This window comes from Branchiostoma floridae, chromosome 19 (assembly GCF_000003815.2).
Source record: "Branchiostoma floridae strain S238N-H82 chromosome 19, Bfl_VNyyK, whole genome shotgun sequence".
Lineage (NCBI taxonomy): Eukaryota > Metazoa > Chordata > Leptocardii > Amphioxiformes > Branchiostomatidae > Branchiostoma > Branchiostoma floridae.
In genome coordinates, this window is record NC_049997.1 from 11,172,522 (window position 1) to 11,190,918 (window position 18,397).

General features: G+C 41.5%; 2 protein-coding genes across 3 annotated transcripts in view; one reads left to right on the plus strand and one right to left on the minus strand.

Moving 5' to 3' along the window:
- Positions 1-14,792, minus strand: part of LOC118406637 (protocadherin-15-like) — a 57,679-nt gene extending 42,887 nt beyond the window's left edge. Inside the window, exon 1 of one of the 2 annotated variants that reach the window (XM_035806855.1) lies at positions 14,626-14,792. The gene's annotated coding sequence lies outside the window, so the exon portion shown is untranslated. Of the gene's footprint in view, positions 1-5,020; positions 5,084-14,625 lie in introns of those variants that run through there. The other variant, XM_035806856.1, reaches the window with a different exon arrangement.
- Positions 14,793-17,139: 2,347 nt separating this feature from the next.
- LOC118406667 (transaldolase-like) overlaps positions 17,140-18,397 on the plus strand; it is a 16,843-nt gene continuing 15,585 nt past the window's right edge. Inside the window, exon 1 of the mRNA XM_035806923.1 lies at positions 17,140-17,374. Coding sequence (XP_035662816.1) covers positions 17,278-17,374 — 97 coding nt within the window. The 5' untranslated portion in view covers positions 17,140-17,277. The remainder of the gene's footprint in view (positions 17,375-18,397) is intronic.

Consider the following 18,397-nt stretch of genomic DNA (forward strand, 5'->3'; position numbering starts at 1 on the left):
CATGATCGCGTATGAGCTGTTCGAACGGCGTTTCTAGGGCGACGTCACCACAAACAACATTCCTACAGACTCTTCATTCTCTCAGGGAAGAAATCGCCACAATCTGCTGCAATTTGTGGCTTAAGAGTCCTTCAAAGAAAAAGCTTTGGCCAAAAGTACGGACTGTTTAGAAAACCTTATGTCTCCTATGGAGAGAATTCAGGCGTGAATAACGTGTTTCTTACAGGACCAAGTTGTTGTACCGGTTTTACTGAATGATGCTCCGTGTAGAGGTGACTCTATTTAGTGACCCATGAGACATCTCCAGTCGCTTCAAGGCTAAGACGAGAAGACGCCTTCATGCAGAAACAGACTCAGAAAGAACGAACTGTTTCCCAAAACAGATTGACAGACTTTTTCTCTTCACACTTAAGTTAACCCAAGAATCATGACGATGCATTTTAACGTACAAACTCTAAAAACGGGTCAATTAGAGTTCCATGGCCTCATATCATCGCTAAATGATTTATTTTTTTCGAGGGACGTATCATGTATGTTTTTGATTGATTACCCCAATAAAATAAAGTCCACTTTACATAAATTATATCAATTATCATTAGCGGCATCTCCCTCCAGCAAGGACGATATACGTTCCGGCACAATTCCATACTTAAACACATAGTGGATACCCTTCAGGAGAACATTGATCACTCTCAGATAGACGCCCGTGTCTATGCAGACCTGCAAGGGTATACAACCAACGGTGGCACTATCCCTGTTTATTCCTGTTACCTACAGCACAGAAGCCGGACTTGGTCATATTCCTGCCTAGAGAAAACACCATCCATGTACAAGAAGTAACTGTACCTTTGGAACAGAACATTAAAGTCAGTCATGATCGTAAGGTCAATAAGTACACATCCCTAGTGTCAGACTTCAGAAGTGCAGGCATTTCAGACTTTGGTCAACCATTATTTGTTTTCACGACAGTCAAAACATGACTTTGTAGAAATCAGGGCAAACACCAAATAATAGTACAGATGAGCTAAATACGCCAATTGCCGACCCCCCCCCCCCCCCCCCGCCAAATCATACGGTTGATACGGCAGTAAAAAAATTAGCTGTCGACATTTTGGACATGTTTGGACAAAGAGCCTTTCATACTATGATACCACCAAGGACATTTCCATAAAAGCATGTTTTAAAATAAAACCATACTGTCGCCTTCATAAAAAAACATCATATTTCTTCACACATTGATAAAGTATGAAAGACATAACATACAAAGGATTATCATAATAAACATACGACCTACTGAACCGCAAAAAATCTTAGAGTCAAAGGCTACATCCATTGAACATCGTCTATGCCCCAACAGTGATAACATTGTCCGCCTTTGTAATGCAAATAGAATGCACTTCGCCATTTCACACCCAAAGTCACGGCCATTAACGCCCAATACCAGCAGTGATAGCCAATTACCCTTGACAGAACGATTACCATTGCCCGTGACATTGTCGTGACAAGCTCCCCTCTCACATGAATACATCTATACAGGCTTGTGACATGGTGTTACTTCTGAGTGCCATGTTGGTGTACAGTGTACGCCTGTTACACATGCCAACATGCTACTGTTGTACCCAAAGAATTGAGGAGTGAAAAACACACCGCGGGCTAGGGGAACGAGTGGACTGCCTTCCTAGATCCTACAAGGGCGGCAAATGCTACTCTCCAAGCAGAGGTTGAGTCGCGTAAACATAGTAGTAGTAGTACAGGGGCGCTCCTGTAAGACTACTACTACTACTACATGTACTATATCTACGCGACTCAACCTCTGCTTGGAGAGAGTAAAAAATGCGATGGCCCCCGCATAGGAACCTGGTAATGTTGAATCAGTGGGCTTCCCCTAAAATAAAAGAATTCTAACAAAATCTCTGGAAAAAACATAATCTATTTTGGCATTTTTCCATCCCCTAAGACTGATATAGTCTTAAGATCTTACATGCATATGTGCAACACTTAAAATTTTTGTAGTCCCTATTCTCTGTACCAGTGTTGAAGAGTGACTGTCTCGTTTAGTTTTGACTTCAGGGGATAGAAACTCATCAAGGATTGAATAATCACGCTTTACATTTAAAAAATCCGTTTAGTTTTGAGGCGCTGACATTTGTATTCAAAACTTTAACAGATGTGATTTCGATTGCAAAAGACGTTGAACTTTCGAAACGTGGCCAGACCCACGACAACAAGGTGAAATATCAACAGTCGGAACGGATGTAGCGACTAAACCGATCGCACAGTGCACGTCATTTTTCAACAAAAAAACTTACTGGTGTTTCTCAATCAACAACAAAATAGCAAACCTATACAAAATATAAGAAGTATTTGCAGAGGTTAAAGAAAGCAAGTACAAAATATGAAAAAAAAAATCATTATTTATCATTACTGTGCGTTTTGTGAATTTACAATTATATGCAATGATCATCGAATCTGGTCAGATATATGATCTCCAAGCAGATACGCGGAGGACCGATGGCGTCGTTTTCAGTCTCTAGCATATCCTGTGTTGTTATGCTTCCGGAAAACTTGCCAATTAAAAAAGAAGCTACAGTCTTTCCTCCGAATATCTGCTTGGAGAAGTACATCATTGCACCATGTCCATGGTACGAAATATTGTTGGGCTGATTCTGCACTGGTAAATTAGCCTCCATATCAGGTACCAATCGGGCTGTATTTTTGTGATGACATGTCAGTTCCTTTGCACTCGGTTTCTTGTGGCAGTGCCTTATGAATTAATGCCTGCCTTGGCCAAGGAGGCTACCAATGGACATAGCGTGATACGTCCGACTTTGGAGGTACCGAATCATGTCACAACACAATACGGGCTGCCGTGTTAACAATGGAGATCACAGAAAGAGTTAGAAAGGCGGGTTTACCTGAGGTCAGCTCCCTGTCAACATGATGGATCCGGGAGACACCATTATCTAGTTAATATTTCATTCTTTCTAATAATAACGTGTGAAGAAATTCAAAATGACGGACCGTCTGGTTATCAAACGTGAAGAGATTTACTACGGTACACGAGCAGCTCAAAGTAATGATTATTAAAGTATTACACAATTATACAATTGAAGCAAACAATGATCATACTAGTAATAAGGGTAATAAAGTATAGTAGATCTCGAAAACATGCCACGAGAGTGGCCACTATCTTTTCATAGTATTTATCATAACGAATGTTTTCAAATCATTGAGAAAATAAAATATTAAAAGACCAGCACCAGTAAGGCGTAGGTCCCAATTCTTAAACCAGGGCCCGGCCGGGTAGCTTTCGAAAACGAAAAATATGATTAAAAAGGCAACAAAAGATACAGAACGTAAAAAATAGTCACGAGCATAATTTGTGTATAGTCCTTGATAAACATTTTCATTTTTCGTTTCCGTAAACATCCCGGGCGGGGCCCGGTTTGGAAATGGGAGCTAAAAAGAACTGTCGGCAACGTTAACAATGTACAACAATGATTCTTCCAAATGTGACATGTCTTCTACACGTCGTGATAAGATTGACATCTAAGACTACATGGTCCTCCTATCAGTGGGGAATGCTCGTCCAGAGGAAGTTGGCCCGGAAGAAGACAAGATAGTCAGGAATAGAATGAGCTGTATCATCCGTGCATCTGCCGTGATGACATGCTCTCTAAGCAGAGGTTTGGCTCCGGCTGTCTTTTGACGTTTTAAGGCGTTTTTGTGTCGGCCAAATCTGTCTCGTTTAGGCGTGAGACATTATAGAAAACGGTACAAAATAAAAAGTCCGATAAAAACGCATAAAAACGTAAAAGTATCATAACAATTATATTACATCTGTTTCAATCAAAGATTTTCAGACACAGCAACCTTACACAAAGCTAAAGCTTTGTTTTTCAAATCACCTATTAGGGCCCAGTCACAAGCGTCGTACGGTTGTCGTACAATCGTAAGCTGAATGCATTCTCGGGATAGTCACGAGGATGTCTTGAAAAATTCAGCTATGTGGTTACAAGACAGCTGAACTCTTCACAGTGTTACAAAAAAGACTGTCTTAGGTCCTTGTCGGTTGTTGGTTCTGCTAGGCTGCTTAGCAGTTCTACAGCATCAAAATCGTACCACGAGGTAGGGTCCAAATTCTATCCAATTGCATTTTTGTGAGATGTATAGCAACCAAGCTTTGGCTATTAGGATAGAAACGCTATGGTTTTGATATACTAGTAGTTGTTTTCAAATAGTTCCAGTATTGCACCCCCCCCCCCCTGCCCCAATAAATCTATGTTTTATTACCAATCTCTGCCATGCACCTGCCACTATTAGCATAATTACCCTGGACAGTATAAACAATGGCGGGGACAACAAGCTCATCAGGAAACAATAAACAAGAGAAGGTACAATAAATAGTTCCGTTCCATAATAACTACACATGTACACTGTTCAAAATATGTCCTGAAGTGGAATAGATGAAACAAATGGAAAGCACTGATTCTAAATAAATTAGAACTGTGCCGATGCCTAAAAGCAGTGCAACGAATTACGGCATAAAATGTTTTGTTATCAAGTTAGATCCTTCCATTATACTTCTATAGACCGCTACTATGTAGTACTAGTAAGTACCTCCCCACCCCCCCACCCCCACTGACTTCCTCGCGTAAGTTTTCGTTAAAGCGTATATATCACAAACATTTCTGTTGGCATATTGGTCTTGGATTGAACGTTTCACAGAAAGCTTTGTTATCCGTCAGCTTGGAATACATTAAAATAGTTTCTATGTCGATATCCAAAGATTGTGACTTTTCAGCCACGGTGGCAAGCTATCAATGGAACGTTATGGTATAATGATAAATGGTATGGACACGCCGCAAGGCTAGCATGCAGGACAGAAAATGACAAGAACTGATCTATCATTAACACGAACTGGATTGTGACTAAAGATGATTTTAAACCAACCAAAAGGCTAAAGGACGTACAGCTACACCAAGGACAAGGGAATTCGAAGAAAGGGATTCTAACTCACCACACGACTAGAACACCTGTGCCCGTCAGAGCGCCATGTTGGCAGGATGTTACTCGTGTGTCTAATGGTTTATGTGCGTGATAGTTCGGTATTCCTGGATATCCTAGCGTGGAGTCAATGACATAGGGGGCTCTTATGGGGGTTTGGCGGAAAGGACACCGTGTTGTAAATTGTGCAGAAACAATTAGAATGCTGCGTAAATTTGCTGGCCTAGTGAGTTTAATACACAGTCTCTATGGCGGGGTACGTCGTAATAACTGTCGGGCGGCCGCTTTGTGTCATGCTACCAGATTTGCGTGTATATGAATATCGTATGTGACCTGGTAGGGCAAGGTTTTGATTTTATCTTTCATAGGGGAAGAAAGTGATAGAGGGAAAGAGAGATACAGAGAGACTGGCGGAGATAGAGGGGGCACCAAAACATTGAGGCATGATGGCATATTGAAAACGACAAAAGTGCTGAAGGTTGCAAAAGTATAGTATAAATTTAAAAAGCAATACTTCACTAATGCACTATCTAAACAGGTCTCCTGGCATCAATAAGGCCCTATAAAACCTCTTCTTTTTGCACGTTAAGATCACGACGCTCAATATTTCACAGTCGTGTCTACGCATACCCTTGGCGAGCCTCCAGTTCACATGCAATAAGCCATTAGCTGAGTACCACTGTTACGCTATCTCCATAATACCCCATCCTGATCACTTATCTCCGCATGATATGTACGGATTCTACCACATCCCAATAGGGGAGTCAGGGGAGAACACAAAGTACATGGAAATCATTTGTATCCATTAAAAATCACTGTGTATTTTTGCACCTTTGATATTTCGTTCAGTGCATCCCGCATGTGAGGATTGAGTGATTGAGAGACGGAGAAAAGAAAGAGGAATGAAACAGTTTAGTTAGTAGTTACTGATAGCATGTACCTAAATACGTCTATATTTGTACCCTTGAATATTCTTGTGAAAATTATCAACTCTTAACGATTTTGTGTCCTTTTTATACCCCCCCCCCTCCCCCCACACACAAACACACACGCGCAAATACTCACATAAGCACACGTATACACACAATATATTTATCCTGTTATATCGCAAGACAAAACGATATACTGGTAATCCGTAATGTTGATACCTGTTTAAATATTACGCACCCTCTTCAAAGCCTATTTTCACGGAGTTAAAGTTACAAATCACACGAAACACAACATCAACACGCCGAGCATGCGATGGTGGGTTCTCGTGCCTGGTAGACATTTCTGTTCTAATAAGTCATTAAGTCCGAAGTATCGTGTGACGAAAGAAGGACCTGGTATCTCTTCGTGGATTAGGCGGGTAATCAGGTGGACAAATTAGGAAGGTCCCGGATGACGGGCGAACTGAATTCTGGGACACATGTTCCTCTTTGTCTCCATCATTTTGTCCCCTTATTTCACCACCTAATGATGATTCGACCCAATTACGTAATGGTGTGAAATCGTCCATGTTTTTGATAGCTGCTTTTAGTTCTTGGCAATTCTAGGACATTAAAAAAGATATAGGTCGCTCAAAAACGCACGTGACTTTGGTCCTGTTTTGCTTAAAGCCCCGGTCACAAGAATCGTACGACGTCCTTGCGATGGCATATTACGCCTATCGCACGATGATCACAGTGGATCGCAGCTAAATCGTAAGCAAAATCAGCCATCGCAGAGCATCGGATGATGTTCAAAATTTTTCCAGCGTCGTACGATGTTTAACTTGTGTCTCTTCTGTATAGCCGTCTGACCGTTTTTGTGCTTCTTTAACGAACAAAATGTGGACATAGCTGTTGAATACCTTCCTATAATATCTTTAACTGTAAAAATGAATTTAAAAAGACCAAGACAATAAGAGTATTACAAGGAAAAGTTCAAATCAAGCGTGAGTACTGGTATGGTTATCTCGGCCTGCTTGCCGGCTCTGCGTGTCAGGCTCTTTAGAAGATTGTATCATGATATGCTATCAACAAAAAGAAGCCATCATACAAAAATCATATCATAAGCATTATATCATATATATTTCCGACTCATAGAGCCTGCCTTTATGTTTGAGTTGTCCCCATGGTTATTACGATTATGGTAAACTGACCCAAGACCGACGAGAGCTGAGATTTGATCTAATTATAAACTCACGTGCATGAAGCGATCAAACAATTGTCTGCATCACCTGTGCGGGGCGCGCTGTTCTCTGGTTGCGATTGTGGCAGTTGCGACTGATATATTTCCCTTTTCGTCAATATCGACAATATCAGGGAAAACTGAAACAATCACAACATGCTAACAATTCATAAATCTAAAACCTCATCAGTAGACAAAAATTGCCGTAATGAAGTCTGCTTTGGGGGCAAATAAAATCTTACGACGATAGCGAAATTTTGAACATGTTCAAAATCCATTTCAGCTCTATTTTCGCCATACGACGCTCCCCGATTTACCATGATTTACCTGCGATTGACGCAGATACGCTCTAATGACCTCATCGTACGATGCATTACGATCCTTGTGACCACGGCTTCATATATTTAAACCATTGCTTCCGATTCTTCCCCGACTTACGACGTTCTGCGCTTGTGCCGCGCATAAAACCTCCATCGCAGTCAATCGTACGATTCTTGTGACCGGGGCTTAAAGCGTGATAAAAAATATTTTTTAAATGATTGTGATTTTGATGTATAATTGGTCTTTTGCGGCTAAAATATTTACTGGTGTTTAATTTGGAGTGATACGTTATTTTCTTCTCCATAAAAGGTTAACCCAATCTTGTCTTTCAAAAAAATCTTACTTGTTACATGATGAGGTCTCTTCAACTGGGCCTGCGCTAAGGTTCCGTTGTCTCTTATGCACTTTTCCAAAATGGATTGTAATAAATGGGTTATTGTGTCCCATTCAGCTACTCTAGGCTCTTGATTCCCACCAAAAGGCAATGGTCCTTTGTACATGATTGAAAAGACCGACAAGAGAAGCCCAATGAGAACATGATACTATTAAACAAATACCAACCTTATTTCAAAAGGAGTTTTGTCGTATCTTTGTTGCTGTAGGAAGACAGGGAACAATTGAACTGGACCAACACATCAGTGATCACTCACTATTCGTGTCAGGTTTCTCCTTATGTTGCACCGCCGGACGACAAGCAGAGTTTAAGCCGAAAATCTGCTCAGGAATTTCGTGTCAAAGAAATTGCCCGTTCTATAGGGGGGATTTGCGCAAGGTTTTCAATTTGTCTGGATTCTGCGGCGTCAGTCCTTCTCATTATGTTAGGTTTTCTTTTCTTCCCACCTCTGTTTGGAAGTCTGGTGCACGGAGGGGGCAAAAGTTAAAGTGCGCGAACTGCACCAGACTTTAGAGGTGGTCTAATGAACTGCATGTAATAACCTTTCGCAGTACGAACGATGATAACAAATGCAACCACTCTAACCACAGACCACCTTGTATGAGGCTGGCCACATGCAACCGTTGAGAGTATAATAGGGTAATTTCCAAGCAGATTCTCGGTGGCAGAAGATAACGGTAGTTCACCTTTATCCACATGGTAACCTATATCCGTTGTTTTTAGAAATGAGATATTTAGGAATATCTAGTTGACGGACGTTGGTTTCAAATTGCAATATTTTCATAGATTTCCAGTATGAAACACTCGCTGTCGACTTGGTATCCCTAAATACTCCTATTTTATATACAACGAATAAAAAACCCCGCGGATAAAGTTGAACTAGCGTTATAGTATCAAAGCTGACCGAGGAGTATAGCCGGCCAAATGAGGTAAGCCATCAGAACAAAATACATTTTACAAGCACCCCCCCTCCCCAAAAATTGCTAAGTAGTTATGGTCACAGTAACAACATTTGTCATCTTTCTCAACTATTGCACAAAGTCTTACACCGCATTTTTTAGAATGTACACACGACTTTTAAAGTATATCAGCACTAGTACATACAGTTTGTTTTGCTATCGACAATGCCACACACACTACTTCAATTTTGTAAATACATGATTCCTCTCATTGATTAATCTATTCAGTAAATCGATTAAACTCGATAGCAGCTAACCACAAGTTGACATAACGCAACCTTGAAGATAACGAAATCACAGCACAACAATGTCTACACGCACATACGTAAACTACAGTATACATATTCTCTACACGTTATCCCTCAATGCCGTTCTTGTTAACTTTGTTGTCTTGACCTTGACCGTCGTTCAAACATCTCGACGAAACTAAAGCGACATCGACCTCGTTGCCGAAGGTCAAAAGACAGTCACAAATCAGGCTAGCAAATTTGCCAGAAAAATACATAAAGTTCTCCTGTGTGACAGAATTGGACTACATAACGCAGCTGGTTGTTGGGACAGAGAACTATTTATAGATGGGGTTGTCGAACAATGGCGGTCGTTCTCGTCCCCACAATCGTCTGTCTGCGCGTTGCCATGGTGACGGGTTTTCGCGCCAGAACCTCTTTCACCCGTTCACGTCACATGCCTTCATGGTCAGCGGACAAATTTTTAGCGTGAAAAGATGTCACAGTAACTACTTAGCGTGGAAAATTTGGGATTAAGTGTTCCTATTACACCAATGGACACTGTTACAGCTTGGTTGGTACTCAAGAGGCGGGACAATGAAAAGTTTCTATTAGCCTCGCACAAAGACATTTAGAAGTTAACGTTAAAAAAATCTCATGATATGGACATGATTTGTATGGTAACGTTGTAGTATTCAATCACAGAAAAAATGTTCAAGAGTCGCGTAGCTATTACTTGAGCTTTCCATCTCCATGTCAATCTACACAGTACTTTCTCGTTGGTGCCCTTTTCACTATATAAGGCCGTTGGGTTTGTATGGCCTATGACCTTGAAATTGAATGATGAAAAAAAGTGTGATTTGAAAGACAGAAGACACAAAACTTACAGAACACACAAATCTTGCTGAACACACTTCTTCAGTGCCAATAAAGTTTGTTCAAAAATCGTTTCTCAGTGGTTTCTCAGCGGTTGCCATCGGAGATACAAACAGACACAGAAAGGGTGTACTAGAAGATGCAGTGATTCATCCCTATGGCTAAGCTCAAGCACGACAAGCTGACTTCCCTACCATGACCTTGCTCAGTGACCTGTCTCCAAGGAAAGCAGGACCGTGAGAAGAAGAATGCAGGGCTCCGGGAGAACCTGTTCTTCCTCATGCCGCAGTGTTTTCACTTCTCACCGCTGGATGAGGAGCGGGCGGGTCGGGGGAGAAAAGCTGAGAATTCGGAGAATGTCGAACTCGTGACTCAACTTGTTATGGACAGTTGTTTAAATCTTCCAACACATACATACATACATAGGTACAAACACATATACATACACGCACGTTAGGTTTAAAGTTAGTGTACGTTCCGCAAAGTGTAACAATACGCTATGTAAATGGAATGTTTTGCACAACAAAGTTTTTGTTTCTTGAAGTTGGGGTACATATTCCGTTTCGCCAGCTTCAAATTTTACAAATATTCGTTTCCTGCATACTGTTGTTTTTAATATATTGCACACCTTTAATTTGTTACCACAAACCCCAGTGCATTTGGGTCCTTCCTGGTCAAATGCTGTTTTTGCCGCATGTAGAATTTGCTTTCAAAGTTTCTCGCTGTCTGACTTTGTATTTTATCGGACATCGTTTTCAAAACTCTAGTCATGACCTAAATCTACAGCTGTTGTCATACACATTCTTTCAGTACGTCTGCGTATCTAAAGCCTTTAAGAGTTCTTTAACATTCCTTTTTACGTGAGGTAATTCCCCGATGATAGTACCCTTTCCCTTATGGTACGCCAGATTAAACTGTATTGTTTGCCTGATCACGTTTTTGTTTTTCTTGTTTACTTCCGATCAGTTGCTTGATATGAAGATAGTCTGAACCCCATTTTGTAGTAGTAGTGGGGAGGGGTGTGCTTAGGCTAAGTAATCACAAAAACTCAAAATATAGTTTATATCATGACCTCTTCAGTTGCATATCCTTCCCTAGCTGACATATAATCTTATTTCTTTGACTGAGAACCTCTTAAAGATATACATTTAGTCTATCAACAATGAAAACGTTTTGTTTTTTTATGACTTATGACGTTTCGGATTATAACCGTTTGTCCTCATGATCAGTTGTTTTTGACCTAAACTCAGATGGTCGCAGCTGGCAAGGCCATTCCAGGTCACTGTAACTGAGTTCAACAATGTCTTTTCTCTCTGAAACATTCCCCAAACACTCTAACAACAAAGGAGACAACAACAGGTACCTATCCTGGTGTCCAAAACATTTGCCCGCAGACAAGCACTCCAAAAGACGAGCAAACCTTACGACGAGCTTACGAGAACTTCACCATCGCCAATGAAAAGAGTTCTAAGACGATGTGGTGTATTGATGATCAGAAAATACACGAGAAGGATCACATACAAAGACACCACAGTGGCCATTGTAGACCTAAGCGCCACATAAACCTGAGCGGGAAATCATGAGGACAGCTCCCACTGTTGCTGTGTTTATAATGAAGCCATACACTCTGTGAAGTGGCGTCAAATGACCAGTGACCAGGCACTAGTGGAAGCTAGATCGAGAGGTCGGGGTTTGATTCCTGGTTAAGGCGCGGTCACATAGGTCGTGATATCGTCGAACGATCGCTAACTTCGGGCAATTTGGAGGACAAACACACAAAATGTTGTTTTAGATCCATATCGGTCTTTGGTTCTGTCACAACCTGCTTGGAAACCCGATGATCAAAATCGCACGACGATAGCACGATCTATGTGACCCGGCGCCGTTAGACGTTGTATTTTATTAAAGGCACAGAAAATCAATATTTCACTAAAATCCAGGCGTAAATTCATGTGTACCTTACTTCAGTTGGGGAGGTACAATGAAGTGGAAAGAGAGAGATGGGCTCCACCTTCCAATACCCTAGATACAGTGGATAAAACTCACTGTCCCTACGCTCTCAAAAAAGGCTATGTTGCTACCTTTACTAAAGTTTATATTACATTTGCATGGTTCTTGTAATCTTCCACCATTGATTGTACACGTCTTTTAGTTTGTTTTGTTTGTCTTTCCCCCCGGACGCCTCATAACAATCGTTGAACACGATTTAAGTAGACGACTGCGTGCAAAGGTGGTGTTGCCAATGTTTGTTTAGAAAGCGATTCTTTGACCATCACTATCTGATAATACCGGAGATACTGTGTGGCGTTAAGCTCCGGTCCGCACCACTGGCAGTTGTAAACACAACAGTGGCTACCGGCGTGTACCAAGAAAAGCCACTGTTTGTAGTGAATAGCAGGTTTATCCCTGACTTGTTTCTCTTGAGAATGTTCTCAGTTTCAACCCTTTGTCTGGCACTTGCGAGCGCCTAAGAATCCCCCTACAACATATTACGAGCTCACCGCGACAGTGATAGGACTTTCCTCACTTCGAATTCTTTATCGTGCAATTTTTAAATTTCATTGCATTACACTGACCTACAGCATTGTACCGCCAAGTACGCAACAAAAGCACTTAAAAGTGTTTTTGTGAAGAACACGAATCTGTGAACATAGCCTCCATAGCAGGCTTCCATGCTGAATTTCATGGTATGAAGCTGTCTAAAAAACGACATAAAACCTTATCGAAAAATAGCACATTATAGCCACCCAGAGAAAAATCAAGTCAAAATTCCTGTAATGCCACTACTAACGGAGTCTATAGCGAATGCCCATCCTGATGCGCGCGAGAAGGACCCTACCGTCATGATCATGTGAGGAGACACAATGGGATCAGCACGTGGGGAGGGGAGTCAACAGGAACCAACTTAGTTGTACATGCAATGGTGGACAATATGTGCTAACTACACAATACGACCTCACATATTACTAGTACTTCATGAAAATGTTCTTGCCTTTGGGTCAATCTTGTCAACAGTAGACTTTTTATTTCATTTTCACATTTGCCTGACTTCCTGCATGCCTTAGTGCAACTTGCCCGCGGAAGTACAGATGTTTGTGCTTAGTTACAAATCTGACATCGCCATTGAACATATTTCTCAATGACGTCAACCTAAAAGTTTAATTTTCACAACTGTTTTATTTGACGTTTCCGGTCGCTCACCAAGGACAAGTTTAGGTTTGGCCTTCACGTTTGGCAGCATTCTTTTCTTTTAACACTGTGCCTAAATAAGTCATCTTGACTTGATTTAGATCGATAATTAGCTTGGCGACATACTTACAGTTTATTGTACTCTTCACAGTACAAAAAACATGACACTCAGGAACACATATACCAACCATATAATGTAACGTTACGTAAAATGCACGAGTGATAAACGATAAGTCTACTTGAGAGGTGCTAGCTATATATAACGGGTTCAAATATATACTAACTTGACTACTTTAAACTATACCAGGCGCTGGAAATCCTAGCTATACAAAAGGCGTTTTTTTCTGGGTATTTGTTCTGGGTAAGCGGATGATAATAAAAGTAGAAGTTGCATAAGAAAAGTAACTCCAAGAACGATACCACCACCGATACTTCTACTTTCCGCAACCTCGTATTAAGTCACGTTTAGGATAATATATGTAGTTTAAAGAAGAAGGTTTAAAAGATCTTAAGTCATGATTCATTGAAGTTGAAAACGTTAAATGTTCCACCCCCCTCCCACTCGACTCGCCTCACCGAGCAATGCTGAAGCTACTGTCCCTACATTCCACAGACTTTTAGTTTTATCATTCTATTTGCTCTTTCTTCTTAGAGTGAGATACTAAAACGTTTAGTAGAAACATGCTAACAACTAAAGAGTGAATTAATCTGGTATTTACGACAAGGAGAGGGCACAGGACAAGGGCCACCGTCTCTGTTTGGAGTTCATTATTTTCGCGTGGTTGGGTCATAAAAATTTCATTACAACTGTCCGTGTGAGTGTGTCAGATGATACGGGGCTTTTCACACGCTTGTCAACATAAGATGATATAGCTACTCTGCAAAACTGTAAAACTTCTACTGTCAATATGTTATATAATCAAACCTACACAGTGTACTAGTTCTCGAATATGTACAATGACCACCATGTACCAAGGCATCGTTGACACTTTTTGTTGTCTCGATCTCTTAAATAATTTCCTCATTGAATTGCATTAAGACTAATGTACAACGACCACCTGTTCATTGAGACCATTTCCTTCAAGTGCATTGGGTGGTCGCTATGAACGGGTTTGACTGTTAGGAAAAGAAATTTAACTGCAGATGTTTTAATCTTAGGTTGGTCAACACGATTGTCATATTACAAGAACTACGAACGTCATAGCGATCAGACAGACTGAGACAAATAAGATCTAAGACCAACACACAGAGACACGAAGACATCCACCCAAATCTTCAAGACAATATTCTCCGTAACATAAGTACAGGGTAGTGCGAACAAACGTTTTAAAACATTTCAAGCAATATACAACAAGAATAACCCAACCCACGATCGTAACAATGATAATCCTTGGTTAGTTTTGCCTCCAGGCAACCTAGCTCTGTAGCATAACTTACGCTTGGTTTGACGCTGCGCTGGGGGAAGAGAGTTGAAGAAATCTGTGAAGTTTTTTGTACTTACAGGTTGGGTTCGGTGTAGCAGGCTTGTTAGAAGCGATGTCAGGTCAGACTAGAGTGGTTGTGACGCCGTTTGAGTGGGAACACTGCTGTGCCATTCTCCTACAGGCTAGCTCCCGTCTTACTCACCCAGATTAGCAGGCGTGCCGTGGGAAAAGGATCACCTGACGCAAACACAGGATGGCGGAAGTGCTCTAAAGGGGTGATGCAAGCGAGGCAAACTCAACTTTGTCCTGCTAACACCCGAACTTCAACCATTTGGGGAGAAAGTATTCTATTTTTCTATGCACAGGTCCTAAGCACAAAATTCTGACAGAAAAATGAGAAATTGTGACACACAATTTCCAGATAAATCTCAGTAAACTTTTCCCGCGCCCCCAAAAACTTGCCTGTCGTCTGACCCGAACGATTTGCATGCCCTTTCATTCAGCTATTACCCCGGAGGGCAGACTTCACCACAATTGAGTTACCATGTTTCATTATGTATGAAGTCGGATAGAATCTGTCGAGCAAATACCTTTGTGTTTATATGTGGTCTGCGTGAGTTAAAATCCGCGGGTGTTCAAACGTTTCTTTCTGTCCTCTCAGTATTTTAGTACCTCGTCAATGGCACGAAAAACGACCCCTGTCGTCTGCAGAAACAGATGTCACTCCCGGCTCCAATGGCGCGCGAAATGTACCCCCTTGGGCACATGATGTACGGTGGTCTCAGCACGATACTTCGCCCCCAGTAGAAAGGGTTTCGAAAACCCCGGGGATATTTTCTTTCACCTCTTTAACCGCCCACAAAGCAATACTGTACCCCCCGTGCGACATGGCCATTTATAATCTTCAAGTGGATGTACAGTTTCGTCTTGATTTTGTACGTCTTTTCGCAGCTATTTGGCTATTTTTCAAGTCAAGTGGGATTTCTTCCTAGAATTGTTAATCTCTATCTCTCCACCTACTTGACAAAACGTTGATTGTAAAGTAACGTAACGTTACAAAATGCTGCTACTTTACATCTGCTTGGGGATCCCTGGCCGTGTGTATCCATGGTGTCCAACAGAGAGCAGGCGACAAGGAAACCGTTTGTCCAGTAACAGGCTCTTAACCCCCAGGGTCACTTTTCTCCGCTAATAATCGTGTTTTGTCCGCCCCACTTACGTCTGGCGACAGATTTAGAGGCCGTAATTACAGCTTGGAAAAGTGATGTCTATATCTGAACAAAACTCCCGGGGTTTAGGAGATCATATCGTGATTGTTGGGGGTCGGGGGAGGATGGAAAGAGAGAGAGAGAGAGAGAGAGAGAGAGAGAGAGAGAGAGAGAGAGAGAGAGAGAGAGAGAGAGAGAGAGAGAGAGAAACAGAGACAGAGACAGACACAGGGAGACAGACGGACAGGCAGACAGACAGACAGGGAAAGAGATTGGCAGCATGCGGAGAGAAAGGAGATTAGGAAGAAGGTGGCGATTAATACCCTGGAATATCATTTTACAGTTCTTGATCCTTAAAAAAAATGAAAGATCGATCATTCACCATACGTATTTCCGACCATCACAATTGCAATACCTTTCTTAGTTGTGTATTCAACTTCTGTTAAAATACAATGATTGTGCAAAGAGAGAGGTAACGGTTTAAGAAAATGCACAAAAAGCAACTCCGAGAAAGTACTGATCGTAAAAAACGACACTAAAACGAAATCTATGCAAAGAAAAGAAATGGCGAATGGAGTCTCAGACAATACAGAAGGCGAGGGCGGGTTACGAGCCGTTGAAATGAGAGTTATGTCAGCTGGTTCTCACCAACCCACTCTTCCCCCGCAGAGGTATTCAGCCCCCCTCCCCACCTGTCATGTTCACGTCACACACAGCGAGGTCGTATTGTGTACAAATACAATACATCCACCAGTGAAGGGATGCATGCAATAACAAAGGACAAGAATAGTGATCTATCTCATATATCAAATTTTTGACCATCTAGATGCTTGCCTTCTTGTCTCCAATAAAGAGATCAAACGCAACATAATTTCAAGTATCTTAACTCTAGATTTTATAGTATTTCACTCCATCAGTATCTGGGAATTTGAACCACCTGTTAATATCACTGTACATAACGTTAACGTGTTAGTTATCAGTTATCATTATTCCATATTACATGAACCTTCATTGTCTGCCTTAAGTTTTGTCAGACATTGTCTTCCCAAGGTCTTGTTGAACTCTGGTATATTGTGGTATCCGAAGTATCCAACAAAGACCAAATTCTGCAAAGACGAACTGAGCTTCACTATTAAACCGCTAGATGTCACTGTGGAGTTCTAGGAAAGTTTACCATTTCCGGTTTTTCTACGAAGACGAACAGGTGAAAACAGGCAAATGTAAAATGTCTTCTGCTATATCTTAGAAATGTGAATTTAAATTCAAAATTTAGATAGAACTTTATAGTCTTATATTTTGTGTTAACACACAAATATAAAAGATTTTATCTGAACGTTTGATAATTTTTAGAAAATCAGGGTATATCATTTGCTCTGATGCGGTGCCATTTCCTGTCTGCTTCCCCCTGGCCCAGCGCGCGTGCAAAGTAGACAGATATCATATCGATCTCCGATATTTCCCATCGGATTTCTCCCGTTTAGGTCATCAGATCCCTCACGTGTCGGATTAATATTCAGCACCATGTCCCAGAGCTCTCCCAAAAAACAGAAAATGGCGACCACGCTGGACCATCTGAAGGACTTCACCACAGTAGTGGCTGACACGGGGGATTTTGACGGTGGGTTTCCTTCCTCGTTGGTATCTCTTGATTTCGGCGGGAATTTCCGGGGTTGTTTGTGATGTAGAGTTGATCATGTTTTGCGGAGAATCGTTAGAAATCAAGCGCGGATCCAGGGGGAGGCGCGCAGGGCGCGCGCCTCCCCCTTCAGCTGGCAAAAAAAAAAAATGGCAAGATAAACCAAGGCTACTAGAGGTCTTCGGAAGTTACGTCAAGAATATTGACAACGTTATAAAACTAATTCGCTTATTTGAAAGGAGATTTTCTGGTACTTATTTAGAGAAACTTGCAGTTTGCAATTACTAGTGGGTCTTTCGAGTCACGTAAACTTACGGTAAAGGCCCGGGGGCCGAGCGCGGCCGCATCAATTTCTCCCCAAGAAACTGGTGGGTCGCTGTAAGCCAAAATCGGCGCTCAAAAATATAGAAAGAGCGTGGAAATTTTGTAAGACCTTCAGAAAATCAGCGGAAGTTAATTATTTTTGATGAACTGATGATTTCTATCGTCCGTCATCGGCTTAGAGAGACGCAACCCGTCTTGCCGGGGAAATCGGCGTCGTGCGCCGACACCCCCCTCCCCACTCCAGTTCTGATCAGTCGCGATTTATATAATAATCGTCATCAATTGCCACCGCAGAAGCAAAAAGAGTCCGAAATATATGCATTTTCAAATGCGTAAGACACTTTCAAAATCGTCTCCGGCAAGCCACTCAGATCCCACGAGATTTCTATGCGATTCTATAGGAGCGCGAGCTGCTTCACGGAGAAAGGCAAATCGGCAGCCAGGTACAAATAATTTTGCGATATTGTTTGTGTAGCGTGGCGTCATTTATGAATATTAAGAAGGAGGAACTATCCTTCGTTATGTTTGTCCTCAGTTGTAGTTGCTATAGATAGTAAAAGATGTCCCTGAAGTGAACTAGACAGCCACAGACATGACAAAAAGTTAGTGTTAGTTTGCTTCTCAAATTTGCTCAGATATGGCTCTAAAATGCACCAGAGAGCCTCTATTTCTTATAAATTT